This window comes from Apteryx rowi, unplaced genomic scaffold (assembly GCF_003343035.1).
Source record: "Apteryx rowi isolate R43461 unplaced genomic scaffold, aptRow1 scaffold_235, whole genome shotgun sequence".
Classification (NCBI taxonomy): Eukaryota; Metazoa; Chordata; class Aves; order Apterygiformes; family Apterygidae; genus Apteryx; species Apteryx rowi.
Window position 1 is genome coordinate 646,630 of NW_020448697.1, and position 18,135 is coordinate 664,764.

Sequence of the window (18,135 nt, forward strand, 5' to 3'; positions counted from 1 at the left end):
AGAGCTTTATATTCATAAAGCACTGATTGTCTAAAAAACCAAATTTCTGCACTGGAAATTCTTTATCTCCTCTGACAGCAYCCATGGGAGAGAAAATGCAGAAAAGAATACCGTACAGTGCCACTCTTTTTCTGACTGTTTCATACTTTGTTATTTGTTACCATTGTACTTTTTGGGGGGTAAGGGAAGACTTTGGAACAGGAAATAGATGATTAATGAAGAAAATCATAGACAAGTTTTATAGAACCTCTGACACAAAGTTCTCAAAGGAGGACACTTACCCATTATAGGGATCGGCTATAACCTTCTGAGGGGACATAACTGAAAGAGGAGTGATGTCTTCAGCCGCCATGCAGTTCTCTAAATGGCAGACATGTATCTAGGGAATCAGAAGAGAAACTGGTGATGCATTCATAGGGAGTTTGCTAAAGAGCAAACAAGCTGGTCTGAGATCCCTCCAAAGGCGTGAGGCTGGAAATGAAACACCTTTCACACTCTTAGGTCCTTACAGACTCCTGTGTTGTCAGCCACCCAAGTACAACACCTGCTCAGCATGGCAAGCATGAGAACTTACCCCAAAAGAGCTGTCAGGCACTTTCCTCTTAACCTCCTCTCTCTAAGCTGGGGAGAAAAGCCTGATTTTGGGTGCAGGCAAACTATGCTTTGAAAAGAATCTGACAGGGAAGGCACAAGAGGGAAGGAAGCCCTCTCCTGATCCTGGCAGCAGTACCTCAGGACTTTTCTAATCTATAACGGCTTCAGAAAGCTCTGCCGTCAATCTGCTAATCTACAGCTGCCTTTGCATAGTTTTCTCGCTACCTCTCTCCTCGCTACCGTATGTTCCCTGAGCAATAAGTGAAAGGTCAGGAATGGCAAGAGGCTTGTGGAGAAAAAAAAAATCCCCCACTGCCCATTTAGGGCAGTTTTCTTGTCCTTTGTGTGTTAGAGGAGCAAGAAGGGCGTGCAAAGTCTGGCTGTTAACATGAATGATGTTTGCGAGTATTCRAGTTTAACAAGTGCAGGGTTGTGATCTATATTTTTACTTCAAGTTGAAACAGCTGTAAGCTGAGCTGTCATCACTGGAATGAAATTCTTTTCCTATTGAACTTTTTTTTTTTCATTTATGAAGAGTATTATAATCATTAACTAGTTATCACACCACCTTTCTGAGGCACAGTAGGAACTGAACAGGCTAGATGGAAAGCAGAGCAACGGAAACAAAGTCACTCATTTTGTCTATGACCTGGATGTGAAGTCAGTCTCAAAAACAATGTAGCTGAAACCAAAGCTTTTTCTTTCCTGAGAAGAAAAGTAAGACAGAGAACCAGAGTTCTGTACAGCCTGTTTACTTTAAATATGACCTGAATTCAAGCTTATTCAGCTATTTTAAATACCTGAAATATGTGAATATTATTAAACTAAAGAATGTATTTCTGTAATTATACTTTGCACATGTGTATCTATATATAAATCAGATTTTCTCATGCAAAATAAATCACAGTAATGACTCATATGAAATAAGAAATTAATTAAGTTCCAGAGCCCTACCTTCTCATTCATGACAAAGTATATCCTCTGGTAAAGCCAGTCTACTGAGATTGATGTAATATTCCCCCAGCCAGCATAAAAGAGTGTTAGGTCTGACACATTGGACATATTTGCAGCACCTTTCATCCAGATAGAATTCCCCTCAGAAAAATAGACAACTTGCTGATAAACATTCACAGAAATTCCTAAAAGTAGAAATATATGTGGAGACATATAATATAAGAAATAAAGTTTCAATTTTTCAGTAACTTTTGTCTAATTGCCTTAAAATGAGGTACTTTTCAATCTGCAGTACAACATGATTGGAAAAAAGTTAACTGTTTCTCTCCTCCATTTCTAGTCTTCATTCAGAAAATAAGGAAACTTTTCTGTATGTTATGCAAGTGACATTACCATAGACAACTGCTCTTCAGAAAGGTAATCAGAGACAGGATAAATAACAAGCAGACCAGCTGATACTGATTCCCCTTTCCCAGGGCAAAGAGATGCAGTTTGCATCTCCTCACAGAGCACCATTCACTCTAATTCAAGCTAGACATTATCTGTACTGCAACATTACTATAAAAGGGTATTTAGTCTGGGGCACCATTCATTCTGCTGGCGTCTTTGTGGATCTGTGAACTATGGTAGATAAACTCAGATTTCCCTATTGTCTCCAAAGACCAAATACAGCAACAGTGCAGATAAGAGAGATTAGAGCCATGGCCAATCTCAGAAAACATGGTTGTCTGGTGACTTAGACTACTAAATGCCTAGTACAAAACTCTTTGTCCCAGACCAGCTAACACAGCAAGCATACTTTTTAGCCAGTATGCTTCGACACTTCATATAATTTAATCCTTTAGTTTGAACCAGTTTCCTTCCTCACATTCATATTGAGAGAATACATTCATTAATAATAGGGAAACATCTGATCTGGCTTCATCTTATCTCATTTTAGATACCTACTGTGTAGAAGTCCACCTCAGAACTAGCTGCCTAGGTTCAGTGAAGGAGAGGTGGCACTTAAGGGGAACAACTCATTTCCTCACAACGTCTATTACATTAAACAGGTCAAGTCCTGAAAATTCCTATTTCTCCCCATTGGCTATAAAGGGAAGCTAGATTCTCCTTCAGCCTAGATGAGGTGTATTCTGTCCTTGGCAAATATAGAGGTCTAAGTTGTAATTAAGAGAGAATGAGAGAGCCTGATGCAATTTACCTGTAATATTGTGGTGTATAACATYGTTCTGCAGGCACTGGGCTGCTTCCAAGAAAGATTCCATGTATCTCTTCCTTAAAGACTGGTTTCTGGATAGGAAGAGCCATTTTGCTTTTTCCTTAACTAACAAAAGGAGAAATTCAGAATTAAGGCAGATAGCTGAAGCACAAAGACTCTTGCTAACTTAGATACGTCATTAATATATGTGCATGTATGTATGTGCATCTATTCTTACACTAGCAATGACTGACTAAAATTAAAACTCTCCAAGTGTTGAAAGTGGATTGAGTTATTCACCATTACAGTGCCCTCAAGCTGTTCACACAGGGTGAAAATGTGCCACATGAATTTCAGACCATTATTTCCTGTAACACAAGTGAGTCCCTAGTGAAGGAGGGGAAGCCACGTTTCACTGCAGCAAACAAGACCCTACTGACTCCCAAGAAAACAGAAGCACTAAGACATCCATGTCACCCCAAAAACCAATGGAAGTGGGATATTTCAGAGGGACTCGGGGAGGGCTAAAACTCCAGTCAGGCTATAATATTATCCCATATAGCTGAGGAAGAGCAAAGCAAGTATGTTTAATTCATGTATTTCATCATGCTAACTGGCAATTGTTTGAAGGAGCAAGTAACCCAATATTCAAGAAGTCTTCACAGGTAAAGGCTGATAATAGGATAATATTATCTTCTTCTTCAGAGTAGATTAAACTTTAATTAAAAATAATATTTTTAAATAAATTAAAGGGCTTTAAGGTCAGGAAGGAGAGTTATGGACACATAACCTGACTTCTTGCTTATGCAGGCCCAAGTATCTTACTTAAAAACCTCTGCAGCAAATCCATATCTTCTGTCTGAGCTATGCATAGCTCTAGAAAGGATAGCTAGCCTTGCTTCTGTATTTCAAATCCCTGAAAGTCTACCACATCCCCTCCTAAATTGCTTCATAAACTAATTACCTTCATTTTAAAGACTGGCACACTATTTCAGGTCTGAATTTGGCTAATTTCAGTTTCTAAACAATCCTCCACATTTGTTTTTTCCTCTAGTTTAAACTACTGTCTGTTATCAGACAACATTTTCTTATATGGGTACCAGGAAACTAATCAAATTCTATCTTAATTCTTTCCTGGATAATCTAAATAGATGGAGCTGCATATACTCTCACGTGATGCACATATTGCAAGTCATTTTGGTAATGATCTCATTAGAGAAGAGAACAAGAAATTAATATTACTTCCTTATTTCCTTTCCAGAGACATTCTTTACAGATTCTTTTCCCTATTCAGGTCTCAAATCTATGTAGCTCAGTATCTGATGCAGTAAAAACATTTCTGAATGTAATACAGGCAGGAAGGGTGGCTCCCGTTTACATTATCACAGAACGAAAGCACATACCAGTGGAACTCAGAGGAATGAACTGAGGTTTTATGTGGCAACTAATCAGGGCTTCTGCTTCCCCCCACCACCACCAGAAGGTGTTTCTTGGAGGGAGAGTTGTTTGTTTGTTTTTTAACTTTAATTAATTTGTTGCTAAATGGCTTGAGTTAATGAACACAGTCAGATATACCAGTCTGGACACTTCACAAATGGCACAAATACTTATGGCTCAGGCTCAGCCAGTTCTAGAGCAAACCTCTATGGACTATGCAGACGAGCACATATCAGTGTGTTAGCTAATTTGAGTTAATTACAAAATAGTTTAAGTCACATTTTTAAAAGCATTAATGAAGATATAAACTTAATTTCTCCAACCAATAGCAGAAGACAGGTGATTCAGAGACAGAGTTAAAGTGTTTGCTAGAATTTGGCTAGCAGTTTCCAGGTATTTGACAACCAGAAATCCAGGTGGATTTCTTCATAGGGGGTAGCAGTCTTTTGCTTTTTTTCCTAAAGATATATTTTGGTAACATTGATTTAATTCTCACTTACACTTTTATCTTAACACATACTTTTCTCTGGCAAATAATTAACATTTCAAAAAATTTTTGAGTGGTACCTATAGTATACCATTCCTTTTATTATTAGTAAGTAGATGTAATAAAAATAAATACAGGAATGAAAGAGCATCAAAAAAAATTGATATGATTTCACATATTTGGCATGAGACAACTGAGGACTTTTTGTCAAGAGAGTCTAATATGACATACTTAATATTATTAGAAGACACGCATTTGCTTCCAACTGGTAAAGTCTCATCTTGAAAATGAAAGTGTGACCTCTCAGTCACTGCCTCACACCACTGAGGTGTTTTTCATCTGTAACACAATTCAAGCTGAATTTGTTTGGGTCTACCAGAATCTCAAGTTATTACTGGGATGTGTATTCCAGTAATGTCTACAGCCAAAGAACAGGACTCTCTCTGACSTACTATCAGCTCCTCAGCATATAACTCCTGACTGTTTACAGTCTAAATATCACTCTCTTCTCCTGGGTACACCGCAACCCAGTGAATGTGACTTTGCCCCCGGGAACAGACAGTGATAAGGACTCTGCTAGTTTTGTACCTTTGGATTCTGGAGTTGTGATATTGGCTTCTGCAGGTGGTCCAGCACCAGCCTCATTCACTGCTACAATACTGAACCTACAGGGAAAAACAAACAAACAAACAAACAAACAAACAAAACAGTTTTTGGTCTGGGGTTATCTTTTGAAACATTGCTTGAAAAACATTTTATCAAGGACTGCAACTGTTACAGAAGTACTCTTCATATTCCTCCTTTTGGAAAATGTGTACTTAAATAAAATGCTCTGGAAAACTTACAGTAAAAATATAACCAACCTGAATCTGAATTCCCCAGCTTTGAAAGGTGGAGCAGCAACAGCATCTGGTAAACAGAGATGCCAAATGGGGTCTCAGATTCAGATGGGCAACCCAGTTTCACTTCAAATGAAGGTGTGCATTTACTCGTGCAAGCAGAATGTAGCCCTTTGTGTTCAATAAAAATGACAGAGATTTTGCAGATGCTTAAAGAATCAGAGAGGGTTGCTCTATCATTCCCTGAATACACTGAAAACATGCCACACAAGCTTAAAAATAAAAAGGCTTCAGCAAAGAAAATCCAGCCCCTTGGCCCTGTATCAAATTGCTTTTCCTTCCTCCCAGTTCTAATTACTCCAGATGAGATGACTGTTTATGTGGAAGTAATTCCATTATCTGAATGAAGATACCCTTGTTTTTGGCAAGAACATAAGTAGGAAGAGAATTTTGCCCCCGAGAAGTGGTATTTGGGCATACCCTGTACTATCGAGGCAAGAGGTGCAACAGACACACTTGGTCATGCTGGTTACTTCTTTTCGTACCTGTAAGTGTTGTTTGGTAAGGTGGAGTAGAACTGAAAGCTATGCCCTCTTGTTGCTCTCAACAGTTCATGATTTTTGCTGGTCAGGAGCAAGTTATATCCAACAATCAATCCATTGGGAAAAAGTGGTGGAGACCAACTGACTTCAACAGTGTTAGGACTTGAACTCTGAATATCTTTGATGACAGGAGCTGTAGTAGGAGCTGCAAAAGACAGAAGTAACTGAATTAGGAGTGGCATTTAAGACATGAATTGTTTTTCATTTTTTAAATTCATGCCTGTTAATTTATACTAATAAATATGATCAGGGACAGTATTAATTCATACATATTATATAAGCTGTTGAGAAGTTAGACATTAGGACCAGGACTGTTTCTAAATGATCATGCAAAATGGCTAGACTCCTTGCACATTGCAAAAGGCAAGTAATTCCCACTTTGGGTGTATAACCTTTCAACTCTTCGCTCCCAAATGTATGCCTCACTCTGCTACATGTGAGAGAAGGCACAACAGGAACAGTCTGCGCTATGAGTCACTACTCGATGTTGAGCATGGTCTTCAGTGTTGCATCCTTATCACATTTTCACTGAAGCTTATTTGGCATCTATACAACGACCTTGCTGTAAAAAGAAAGAGAGAGATAGACCTAGCCTTACGAAATGGCTCTTGATTTCTTACAAAGCTGGAATCCCCAATATAGTATACATGGGAGCCTGCTGGGAGCCAAATCTTCAGCCTCCCTAGACCTTTCCCTATATTGTATTCTCTGGTCGGATGGGTTTGTCACAATCCATAAAGTACAAACCCTGAAGTTATTCATTCCTTCAACCTTCAGTTCTGAGGATTTGTTGCTTTTTTTTTATTATTATTATTTTCCTAAACAGGAGATGCAAGATGAAAATGAAAAAAAGTATGCATTTCCTTTAGGGATACGGAACAAAGCTTTAGTAATTATTTCAGTATTAAGCTCAGTGAAGCTGGAAAACAAAACCATTTGAAATCATCCATATTCTCCAGCTTTTCTAAAGGGTTATGTTCACTATGCCATGGAACACAAACTGAAAAGTTATGACACCTTCCCTAGTGCCTTATTCAAGAGCATAACTAGTTCTTAAAAAGAAACTGTGCACATATCGCCAATAGAAAGGAACTTGTATCCTGTAAATTGCTTCTTTGTAAGATTCCTGATAGGGAACCATTTCTTATCTCATTTCTATGAAATGCTGATAACACGACCATGAAGTCACATATTTTCCGTAAGACAATAAAGTACCAGGAAATTATATTAAAACCATGGTTTTTTCCCCACGATAAGAATACTACCATCTTTTCCCCCTTCTCTTCATGATGTCTTAATTAAGGAACATTGTTTATAAGTCATTTTTGTCTCTAACAGGGTGCTGGGAGTTTCCTGTCTTTATGTTGTAGATCTACAGACTTTAAAGTATGAACACATTATTTGATATGTCATAATCAACATTTCAGCAACAGTTAGCTTCTATGGGTATTTGGGAAAATGTGTGTGTATTCCACTTAAAGAGTTCATGCGTATAATTATGCATGAAAGTTTTGACCACCGCCACAGTTTTGACCATGTACTTTTCTGGACATGTTTTTAAAACTAAAAGCAGGAAACAGTCCTAAATCTTTTAGTTCAAATAAAAGAACCTGTAGTATTTTAGTTCAGTCTTCTGCAGCTACTGAGCAGACAAGGTACATATGCTTCTGAAGATTAAGCATCAGTGTTTTCTATTAAATGAACAACAAGGAAACCTAAATGTTTCTGATATGGTCCTGAAAGGTGTTATTAATAGTGCAATTCATTACCTCCAAAAGCATGTGTCCGATAACTGGGACTCGATGGAGAATGGAGCTGCAGCTGAGATGTGATAATCCAAACCACTCGAAACACATATTCTGTGAAGGCTTGAAGGTCTTTGACTGCATATGAAGGTTCAGATACTACCTAGACCAATGCATACACACAATCATTTTCTTCCTACCTCCACTCTGGAGTTGCTGTGTAGGGTGTTATCAGCCTAAACAGGTCTGATACAACAATATATATATTTAGGGATAGTAAAGCTCAGCATCCTAAATTTAAATAAGAAGAAATTCTGGGAGATATTTTCACCACAGACATTGATTTTTCTTCCCTTCAGAACTTTTCCGCCTTCTCTTTTCYTCAGAACAAACTACCAAATCTAAATGATGATTGGATGGATGAAAAGATGGATAATAGTAAGTCTGAAGGTAAGGCAAAAAAACTAAAATAATAATACATTAYGGGCAATATGTTTTAAGCTTTTAATACATATACTAAAGGTTTAAGATTCAAAGGCTTCTGAATAGCCTAACATATGCATGTCCTGAAGTCATCGTTCCCCATTATTTCACCAACTGTTGATTCAGAAGAACTTCCTACTTGGCAAATGATCTTTAACTGTGATTTTTGGCACCAACTTGCCATGCTCCGTAAATTGGTCTGATAGTGGTGAGATAACAAGCATACAGTTGACACAAAAAAAACATAATGTAAGAATGACCATRCAGAACAAAGGACCATCTATCCAAGTATTGTGTCTTTGACAAGAACCAAAAGCAGTTCTCTAGGGAAAAGTACAAGAACAAAGAAAACCTGCAGGGATATTTCTCCAGAATACTCTCAGTCTTGGCATTTTATGAGCATGGATCAAAGGCTAACGACAGCAATGTTTGTGTTTAGTAGGAATCAGGTTTCTTGTCCCATTGATTTGTCCAGTCTCTTTTCGAACTCCTCTAAATTTTAACATCCACATGTGTCAGGATGCAACTGAACACCTTAACTATACATTCTGTAAGGAAATATCTTTGTCTGCATGTTTTGAACCTGCTTGTTTCTATCAAGGTCCCTAGCTCTTACGCTGGAGAAGACAGGAAATAATTGTCCACTTCTCAGCTTCTCCACGTTACTCATGATTTCATAAACCTCTGCTATGTGCCTAACATAATATCCATTTTTGTCTAACATAAAGCATAATACAGCCAGTGCACTACAAGTACACAAAGAATCCTAACACATTTCACCTTTCTTAGCCAACTGCTCCAAAAAGACAAGGGAACCAATGCATTCACATTCAGTCACTTCTGCTTCAGATTCTGGTCTTTACTATCTTTCCTCTCATCRTTTTAGATATGATTGCACTTTGCTAATAATTGTCACTTTCTCCTAGTGAAACAGGACTGCATTATAAATAAAACCAAGAATCCATTTCCTTGCAAAGTAAAAGGAATTTTCCTCCTTTACCTCTGTATACCTCCAGTCTCCGGGAAGCTGGCTGAACTTCCACTGGATAATGTATTTCACCCCAGAGATGTTAGCTGGTTTCCATCCTAATGTCACATTGTGGCTCCCAATGGTAGATGCAAATGGTGCTCTAGGCTTGTTCAAATAGTCTGGAGAGAAAATACAATAATGTATTAATGGTAAAAACATATTACCTTACACCTTAGGGCCATGAAGCCAACAAAAAATACAGAAAAAAGTATATTAAAAATGTTGTAGAATAAATCACAAGACACAAGGCAAACACATACTCTGATAAGCAAGCCTGAACTGCGTGAAACTCAATGCTAATAAATGTGACTACAGCTCTGCACTTGGGTAAATGCCCCTTTAGTCATAGGTACTTAGTAAATTTTTGATGAATAGAAACCTAGAGAAGTTATGAGAGATTTCTGAAGACAAGATTTTCAAAGAGCCTGTTTCAATAGCACTATATTGGCCTAATTTTTCCCATGTAAGTCATAGGAGCTTTAGCTGGTAATTGCAACAGAAGCAGTCAGATCAAAGAGGAGTGCTCTACAAAGTACCATCCTAAAGAGCTGAAGTTGGATTCAAAAGGTCACATGTTCACAGGGAGGGAAAAAACAACTTTACTGTAAGACAGAGTTAACTTCATTATATTTGCCAAAAGAGAAAAGGGGAGAGTGGTAATTTTTTGATGAATGAAAAATGACAAGACATTCCTGATTTTGTTCAAAGAAATCCAGATAGTGAAGCAAAATTATACTCTTAAAACTGAATTTATCAGATTGTGACTCAGACACAGCAGTACGTTCAGACTTACTCTGTACTTCAACACCATATGCATCTTCTGCACGGCTACAGCCAAACTTGCAGGAAACTCTCTGTTTAGGATACAGAACTCACTGGTTAGTTTTCTGTAAATGCAGTCTCCTACTAGACATATGAAGACACTTTTTGAATACATACCAATCCTGTGGAAATTATTACATTCATTCTTAAAAAATAAAGGTATCACAAAATTCACTCTGAGGAGTTTACTGAAAACCTTTCCACCAATTTCACTGGACACTAAATTAGGGTCTTCATTGTCGCCTTGTGGAAAGCACAAACATGGGGCAATTAAAGGTGGAAATAGACTTCGGTGACAACTGTGGAGTTTGGAAAAAATGTTTTTTAACTTGATAATGATGTAGTCTACATGTTGGGTTTCACTCTTTCCCACTTTGAGTATTTCCTCTGAATGCATCACATACCCATGAATGTACTGCTACGAATTTTCAAAATGGTTGAAAATAGTACTTTTTCAAAGCAGCCCTGGCCAACTCACACTTCCTTGTTAGTAGTTACTCACAGCCTACAGGCTGCAATCATGACAAAGATCCCAGGGCAGTGAGTTCTCCACATTCGCATCCTAAGAATTCAAAGAGTTTTCAGTTTAGGGAGGGAAGGCATATAGTGTTACCCTGTCCTGTAGGTGAAGAACTAAAGAAGAGGTGGTAACATTTTACAAAAGGAACCCAGTAGCTTAAAAATGACTTATAAGACTGAGTCTCCTGAAAGTCAATACAGAAGTGATGGTTTCAGCTTTTTCTAGACAGGCATTTTATTTGGGCTCATTTATTCTGTGAGCTGATTTGGCTTATAAAAGCTTAAAGTTTGCTTCATACAGCAGCCACCTTTTAAGTGATAATTAACTTTTCAGTCCTTCTGAGGCAATTCATTATATTAAGTGGCTGGGTTTTTTTGATTGCCGTCTTCCTTTGATTCTAGGAGAGACACTTCCAGCACCCTATGGAAACTGGTAAGACAAGTTTTTCCAAACAATTCACTCACAGTTGCAGCTGAGATGTATTTATAAACTAGTTTATAAATATATTCTGATATAAATTATCTCACATCTAGACAATCGGTGCCAAGTGCGAGCTTTTAAAGAAGTTTTTCCATGTGTTTTCATAATCAGAGAAATAAAACACTTCTAAGTAAAATATCAGGATACTTAGCAGGCAAAGGTTTGGGTATCAGCAGATATCAGTTATCAGCTATAAATTGGAGCTTTCCTTTTCATCCAAGAAAAGTTTACTTTGTAGAGGATGGTGTCCTCAGATTTACATGCTGATTCATAGCACTTTCAGTTTCTTTCAACACAGACATTTCCAACCATTTGTCTTTTTTCATGTTTTTCTTTATCCTTCTGATCTTTGTCAGAGCCATAAATCCAATCTTTGCTTGAAGTAAGAGGATTATTGAAGCTCCTACTCCTAGAAATTTTGAGAGAAATTTGCCATCTGCTGTCCTTGAAAACAAGAAATCCTCATATATTCTCCATCCATAAGAACTACCCCTTAACAAGCCATCTTCTGATGCCCTTTCTCATGAATGTTCCCACTGAATTCAGTGGCATTCCTCTCTTTCTAGAGGAGAGGTAATATTCAACGGGAGTAATACTACCAGACTTGAGTACCAGGGCATAGTCCCACAATAGAGCTGGGCCAATACCAAAGAAGAAGTCCCACTCTCATATCTCCTCCGCTGCCCTGCAGACTGCAATGACCTCTGCATGCACTGGTCTGGTGCTCGCCTGACCACATAGGAAGACAATTCAGCCAGCTGATCCAGCAGAAAGATAATCCAGCAAAAAACCCTTGCAGAGTCAGTGAGTTGAACTAGCATATTGTGCAACCAGACAGGGAAAAAAAATAAAAATAAAAAAATCAGACTAATTCCTTGTTGCTACAAAGTAAGTTGATTACTCCTTGGACTGTCCCTGCTCTCCAAAACAAATATTTAGTGGATTTTAAAGCCATTGTCATGTTCAGAATTTCACAGATTAAAAAGCAACCAAAAAGAAAAAAAAAAAAAATCAATCCTTTCAATCAAGTTTTCCAGCCACCCAGTATGTTTGTGTTGTACTTGGGATTCTCTGCAACTCCATCGCCAGCTTGAAGTGTGTAGCCCCCATCTAGACACAGCTTTCATACTGAGGTCTCAACAGTCCCAACCAGAATCTTGCATTCGTCTCATCACCGTCCCATCCTACACGCCATGTTCATGTTAAGAGACCTCAGGAAGGCACTGTCTTTTTATCAGCAGCACTTTGTTGACTCGTACTTATCACTCTAAATGCCAGTCCATCTGCAGCGCAGATGGACCAGGCACTCCCCACTTTAGCCTTGCACATTTTTAGATCTCTTTTTTAAGGGCAACACATTGGTCCTTATTGAATTGCATTTGACTTATTTCAGACCCTTTCTCAAATCAAAAGAATGTTTTGTATTCTAGTCTAGCTCCCACTTTTTTTTCCCCCCACTTCTCCCAAAGCTGGTGTCATATCAGACTTAATAAGTATCCTCTCCAGTTTATCTTTCACGTTATTAATGAAAAACTGAATAGAACAAACCTCCTGTGAGAGCCTAGAAAACAGTTTAAACAGGTCTGTGCTGTGTTCCGTACTGGTATGATGAGACTGCTTTAAGGCAATATTATTTTTACACAGCAGTCTTCAATGCAAACATGTCCTTAGTCACCATGCTAGAAAGAAGGGATTATATGTTCAAATACTTATCTCATTCTTCAGTTTTATAGAGCACAAAACAATCAGAGACCTAGATTCATAAATTCGTGTATCTACATTATATTTCTTAGCACTGTATGAACATTGTAAGTGAACATTTAAAAAATATATGATTTTTAAGTTTGTATTGATCTGATAGCACCTAACTTACCTCACATTCTCTGGTGTATGTCTTGTTCTGCCAAGAGGCAAATTGGAAAAACAGTAGATTAGAATAAATATAATCACAGAGTATTTCAAACAGATAATATCACTGAATTACAAATTTCTTACAGTGAAAGGTACACTACAAAACTTTAACATTGGTAAATAATGAAAGAAGGAAAACCCACACCTGAAAAATTGCAAAGTCAGCACTAAAATGATGCCAGGGCTGATGAGCTTCAGTTGTTTAAGAAAAAGGTCCAGAAAAAGAATGGTTTAAAGACTTCCATGGCAGTTGTCCCAAATCTGTCCTAATTCACCTGATTTGGTAAAAGCAAGAAATCAACCTAGCAAAGGCATGTGCTGCATTTACATCTGCATGTAACTTTGAGACAGGCCCAAGAAGGGCCAAATCCTGAAAAGTGGCACTAACTCAGTGGCACTGCCTGMAAATCTGGATGAGAGATTGAGCTTAATGAACTCTAGATTGTCCCCACGTTTTGACAAACACAACAAAAGTTTTTAATGTTACAAGTGACTCCTATAACAATAATTATGAGTTTCCAAACAGAGAAATCATAAACATACTGAAAAAACAGATGGACATTACATCTTTTATCATAGAATCATGGGTCTGGTTACATTTTGCACGCCTACCCTTAGATAATGTAATCGATGGATTCAAGACAAGTGCTGTGAAACCACAACTAAGGCAATACTCACACACTGCAGTGGGCAGCTGTCTTGCACCATTGCATTCCAAAACTGACATCCCTCCGTGCACTGCAAAGAAAGATGGTGACTTTCAAAACTTGAAAAGGACTTAAAAAAACACACTTTTAAAGAGCAGGGATGCTTTACTGTTAAGGGCATGAGCACTACGGTTAGGGAACTTGAGTTTGGTTTCCAGCTGCTGTATGACCAAATAATTTATTTTCTCCATGCCCTGGTTCCCTATATATATATATATAAAATTTATTTATATAATTTTATATTATATATACACACATATGTATATATTAAAAATATAAATTTGGGATTTGTAACACTCTCCTATTTCAGAACATTGTAACAAGAATATTAGGTATAACAACGATGGGGTAATGGGGTTATGTTGTATAATGTCCTTCCCAACGTAAAATCAAATATGGAGTAGAAGAAGGAAAAAAAAAAATCTTTCTTAGAGGTTGGTTTGTGCAAAATAGTACATGCTCAAATACACATCCAGCTCCAATAAAGACTAATACTGTCACCTGTACTGAGAAGACTGAAAGGACTAAAAAATGCCTGAGAGGACTGTGACTATCACCTGGGAAGAGCACTTATCTTTACACAGGCCTTGAGAGAGGGCTGATGCAAAGCCCCAGGGGCAGAAGGAGATCTGGCCAAGCCAGTCCACGTTCAGTCTTGCTCTGGGAATGAGGCACCCGGCCAGCCATGACRTGTGTGGCCAATGCTCCTTCTCTGCCAACTGTACTTTACCACTTGTTCACTGGGGGGAAGTTACAAATTTGCAAATGCAAAATTCTGTATGATGCACGGCCAAGTACAGTCAAAAGCCATTCGTCCAAGCCCCACACTCTCCAACAGGCATGGCATAGGCTTTAAAACCATGAGATTTCAAAGATGTAATATAATATATATCATGTGGTTTGTATTTGATGTTAAACGTTTCTTGCTCATTCTGTGCCATCCTTTTCTTAGAGGTCATATGCATTTTTCTTTTAAAATGGAAGCTGGAGTGGAAAGACTCTAGAAGCAGGGAGTTCTGACATCAAATACTACAAAGTTTCATGAAAAAAAAAAAAAGACTTGATAATGCTGATCAAAGATACACAGTAACCTAAAGAGGCAGGTCGAAGTTGCTATSTATTGTCATGACAACATAGCCTTTTATGATCCCAGGATCATAAATTAACCAACCTCGCTAGATACCAGCTGCTGAGAGGCTGCTTCCCGCTAGTCTCTGTGGAAAATATCGATGAATTCTCCACAGCTCTTCAAAGAATATGTATAACTACCAGCATGAATTGCATTTGAAAACTGAACTACAAGAACATCAGCTAAAGTTCTTACAAGAATGCTTCCATGGAAAGCTCATGTCAAGTTAAAGAGTCCCCCTCTATAGAGRCAAACATTTGAAGTCCTACAGAACTCTAAAAACAAAGTTTCAATAGTTGTCATTTTATGTTTCCTCCCATCAAATCCATGAGAAAACAAAATAAACAATACTTCCTTGTACAAGGCTAGCCAAATACAACAGTGTTCCTGATTTGCATTTTGGAGGGAACACTGGGTTTGACCCATTTTCTCAAAAATGACTAGACTGTGAATTTTGTAGATCACAAATCTCAACAGGACTCACAGCAGAGACTAACTTTCTTTAAACAAAGAAAGGAGTTGTTAAATAATTTGAGCCAAATCTAAGCATTCAACATAAGGACTTATGCCAGACAGAGAACTGGTACATATTTACATAAAGTTTTTGACAATATGATCATTGTATCCGGGTTATTCAAATAGTAGTRACATAAACTATTGATAATTAACAAAGCAAACCATTACTCACCGCCCCAGTGATGTCACTAACATTGCAAAGATTGTTAATTCCAAGTTCTCCTTCCTATGAGATAAATATTTATATTTTTACAAAAAGTCAAAATGTTTCCCCAAAATTCTTTGATTAAAATATATTAAAACATCAGTTCCTTGCATAACAAATTTTCCTTAGCTAATGTTTCCTCATGTGAAGAAATTTATTAGAGACACACCAGTAGCTTCTTACTTGAGAGTGATTTGAAAGTACCATCAAAACAAAGAAGTCTGCGGAATCAGCTGGTGTTAATTAAATTATCTCAGGTAGGAATTTGGCCCTAATCTCCTGATTCTAGTTCACTGATCATGAATGCTTCATGAATATATTGGGCATAAATGACAAAGCCAAGTGGTTTGACCTCTTAGGAGCAAAAAGATTTTCCTTTAAGCTAAATGCCTTTTGTCTGGCCTCCTTTTGAAGGGGATTTATACAGCCATATGGTGGGTGACCTGGTCGCCTTCTCTTGCCAAAAGTACTTCAGAGCTTAGGTGCCTATTCTTTCACAACATCATTCAAAGTGTGTAAAAGCAATCACCTCCTGTGAAGTGCAAATGTTTTGGGGATCTATCTACCTATCTAACAGCCCCTAAACAGCTGGCTGTTAGGTCTTAAGTTTGGTCCTGCAAGAAGGTAAGAACGTCCTTAACAAGACAACTCTCGGGAAGAAATTTTCAGCACACGGGACATAACGTGACAACAGGTAAGAACCCCAGCCTCACGCAAAGCTGTCGCAAGGCAAACGCGAACACACAAGCATATTTGGAGGAGAAAAATGAGATTTACAACTCTCAGACTCCAAGATTACCTTTTTCTCATGTTCACTGAACTGAATACCATTTGCCTGTCTTTCAAAGCTGATAGGAGAGCAAACTATTTCTTCTTCTGAATTAATTTAAGCTTAAATCAAAGAATCCCCTTTAAAGCTATCATTGCATACGAGGCTCCGATCAGGGATGGCAATTAGCTCTTTCACTGGTGCCAGAGTTGACTGTGGCTCAGAAGCAGTTTTAAAGGAACTGTCAGACAAATGTAAGAAATAAAACAGAGCAGGAGATAGTCCTTTGCAGTAGCTTTACAGAGTTAATTAGCCCCAGGGCACAAAATGTCCTTTTCGCAGAGCAAAGGTACATGGTCTTCTAGACAACATCAACATCTAGGGCAAATAAAAACAAGCAGGTAACTTCTTAAAGTCTGAAGCAGAATTATTTTTTCGATTTCAGAGTTTTTGCTTATCTTTGTTATGCATCAGTAGAAGGAAAAATAATAAATTCCACTCCACTACTCAAAGGAACACTAAGAAAGCATAACATTAAGTCTCTAACAACTTACTTTTCTTCTTAAAGATATAGTCACAATTAAAAGCATGGACAATTTAAAAGAGAAGCTGGAACCAGTTCAGGATGTTTATGCAAGCCACAGGTCCCTAGCCAATTTCTTATGAATTTATAATTTTCCTAGTTTTATATAAGAAAAGTCTTAGACTAGACAGAAATCCACAAGTAAACAGAATATACTGAAAGAACAAAGGACTTCCTCCTCCACCATCCAGGATCTTAGCATTTACAGTAATATCAGCAACTGTTGGAATAGAAGGTACAAAACAGAAACCTTGCAGTCTGGTTAACGTGATTTTTTCCTTACAAGGTGCTCTACAAATTCAAATGTAAAACAGAACTTCTCAAACTCTGCTTTTACTCAAATACATTCTTTAAAAACAATTTCAAAAACCTGCTTTGTAAAAGAAAATTCTGACAGAGCTAACAACCACATATGTTTCAAAAAATTATGTATAGTTTTTAAAAACTTACCAGGTTACTTGTACATAAGTTTTGACAATTTTTTGAAAAAGTACAATACACTGCAGAAATCCATACATAGTAAAAAGCAGCAAGTCTGTTTAGCGGGAGATTCCACAGGCAAACGTTCCTCATAACTTAAACAAGTGCATCTGGCAGTCTGATACTTTCCTTGATTCAGCCATACAAATTTCTTTAAGTCTAGATGGCAGAGACTCAACAGTGAAACGTCTACATTTCAATTTATTAAATATTTTTACAATCCTTGTTTACAATCCATTCCTTCTACAACTTTTCAGCTTCCTGGAGCACTTGTCTTGAAATTGCGCAACATCTATTTCATAGTTTCTTATTAAACCACTGAAACAAAAGAGGTGACCAATGAAAGTCAGCGTATCTCCTTACATAAATGTCATTAACATGAAGAGGAAACTAAGTGGACTACTCTTAATCAGGTGTTGCAAACAGTAAAGAAAGAGGGAAAGAGTAGGAGAAACCTGGCCTGAACTTCATTTCTACCATGATTAAGCTATTTCTAAATATTCAGGCAGTTATAACTGAGAAAGTTTATTCATGATGAAGAATAATTTTGYTGGAACACCCATAGCTACAGTCCATACCATTCAGCCCAAAAGTGTTAATTAATTCTATTTTTAATGACTGTTTCCAAATATTTTACCAAATGT

The 18,135-nt window shown here is 37.6% G+C and overlaps 1 protein-coding gene across 1 annotated transcript in view; it reads right to left on the reverse strand.

Moving 5' to 3' along the window:
- Positions 1 to 17,584, reverse strand: part of ROS1 (ROS proto-oncogene 1, receptor tyrosine kinase) — a 75,067-nt gene extending 57,483 nt beyond the window's left edge. The window contains exons 1-12 of the mRNA XM_026065970.1: positions 17,462 to 17,584; positions 15,627 to 15,680; positions 13,781 to 13,840; positions 13,065 to 13,091; positions 10,163 to 10,223; positions 9,340 to 9,488; positions 7,881 to 8,019; positions 6,055 to 6,256; positions 5,259 to 5,335; positions 2,750 to 2,872; positions 1,549 to 1,733; positions 282 to 379 (exon numbers count right to left, since the gene is read on the reverse strand). Of these exons, the coding sequence (XP_025921755.1) occupies positions 282 to 379; positions 1,549 to 1,733; positions 2,750 to 2,872; positions 5,259 to 5,335; positions 6,055 to 6,256; positions 7,881 to 8,019; positions 9,340 to 9,488; positions 10,163 to 10,223; positions 13,065 to 13,091; positions 13,781 to 13,840; positions 15,627 to 15,680; positions 17,462 to 17,584 (1,298 nt within the window). The remainder of the gene's footprint in view (positions 1 to 281; positions 380 to 1,548; positions 1,734 to 2,749; positions 2,873 to 5,258; positions 5,336 to 6,054; positions 6,257 to 7,880; positions 8,020 to 9,339; positions 9,489 to 10,162; positions 10,224 to 13,064; positions 13,092 to 13,780; positions 13,841 to 15,626; positions 15,681 to 17,461) is intronic.
- Between the last annotated feature and the right edge of the window lie 551 nt (positions 17,585 to 18,135).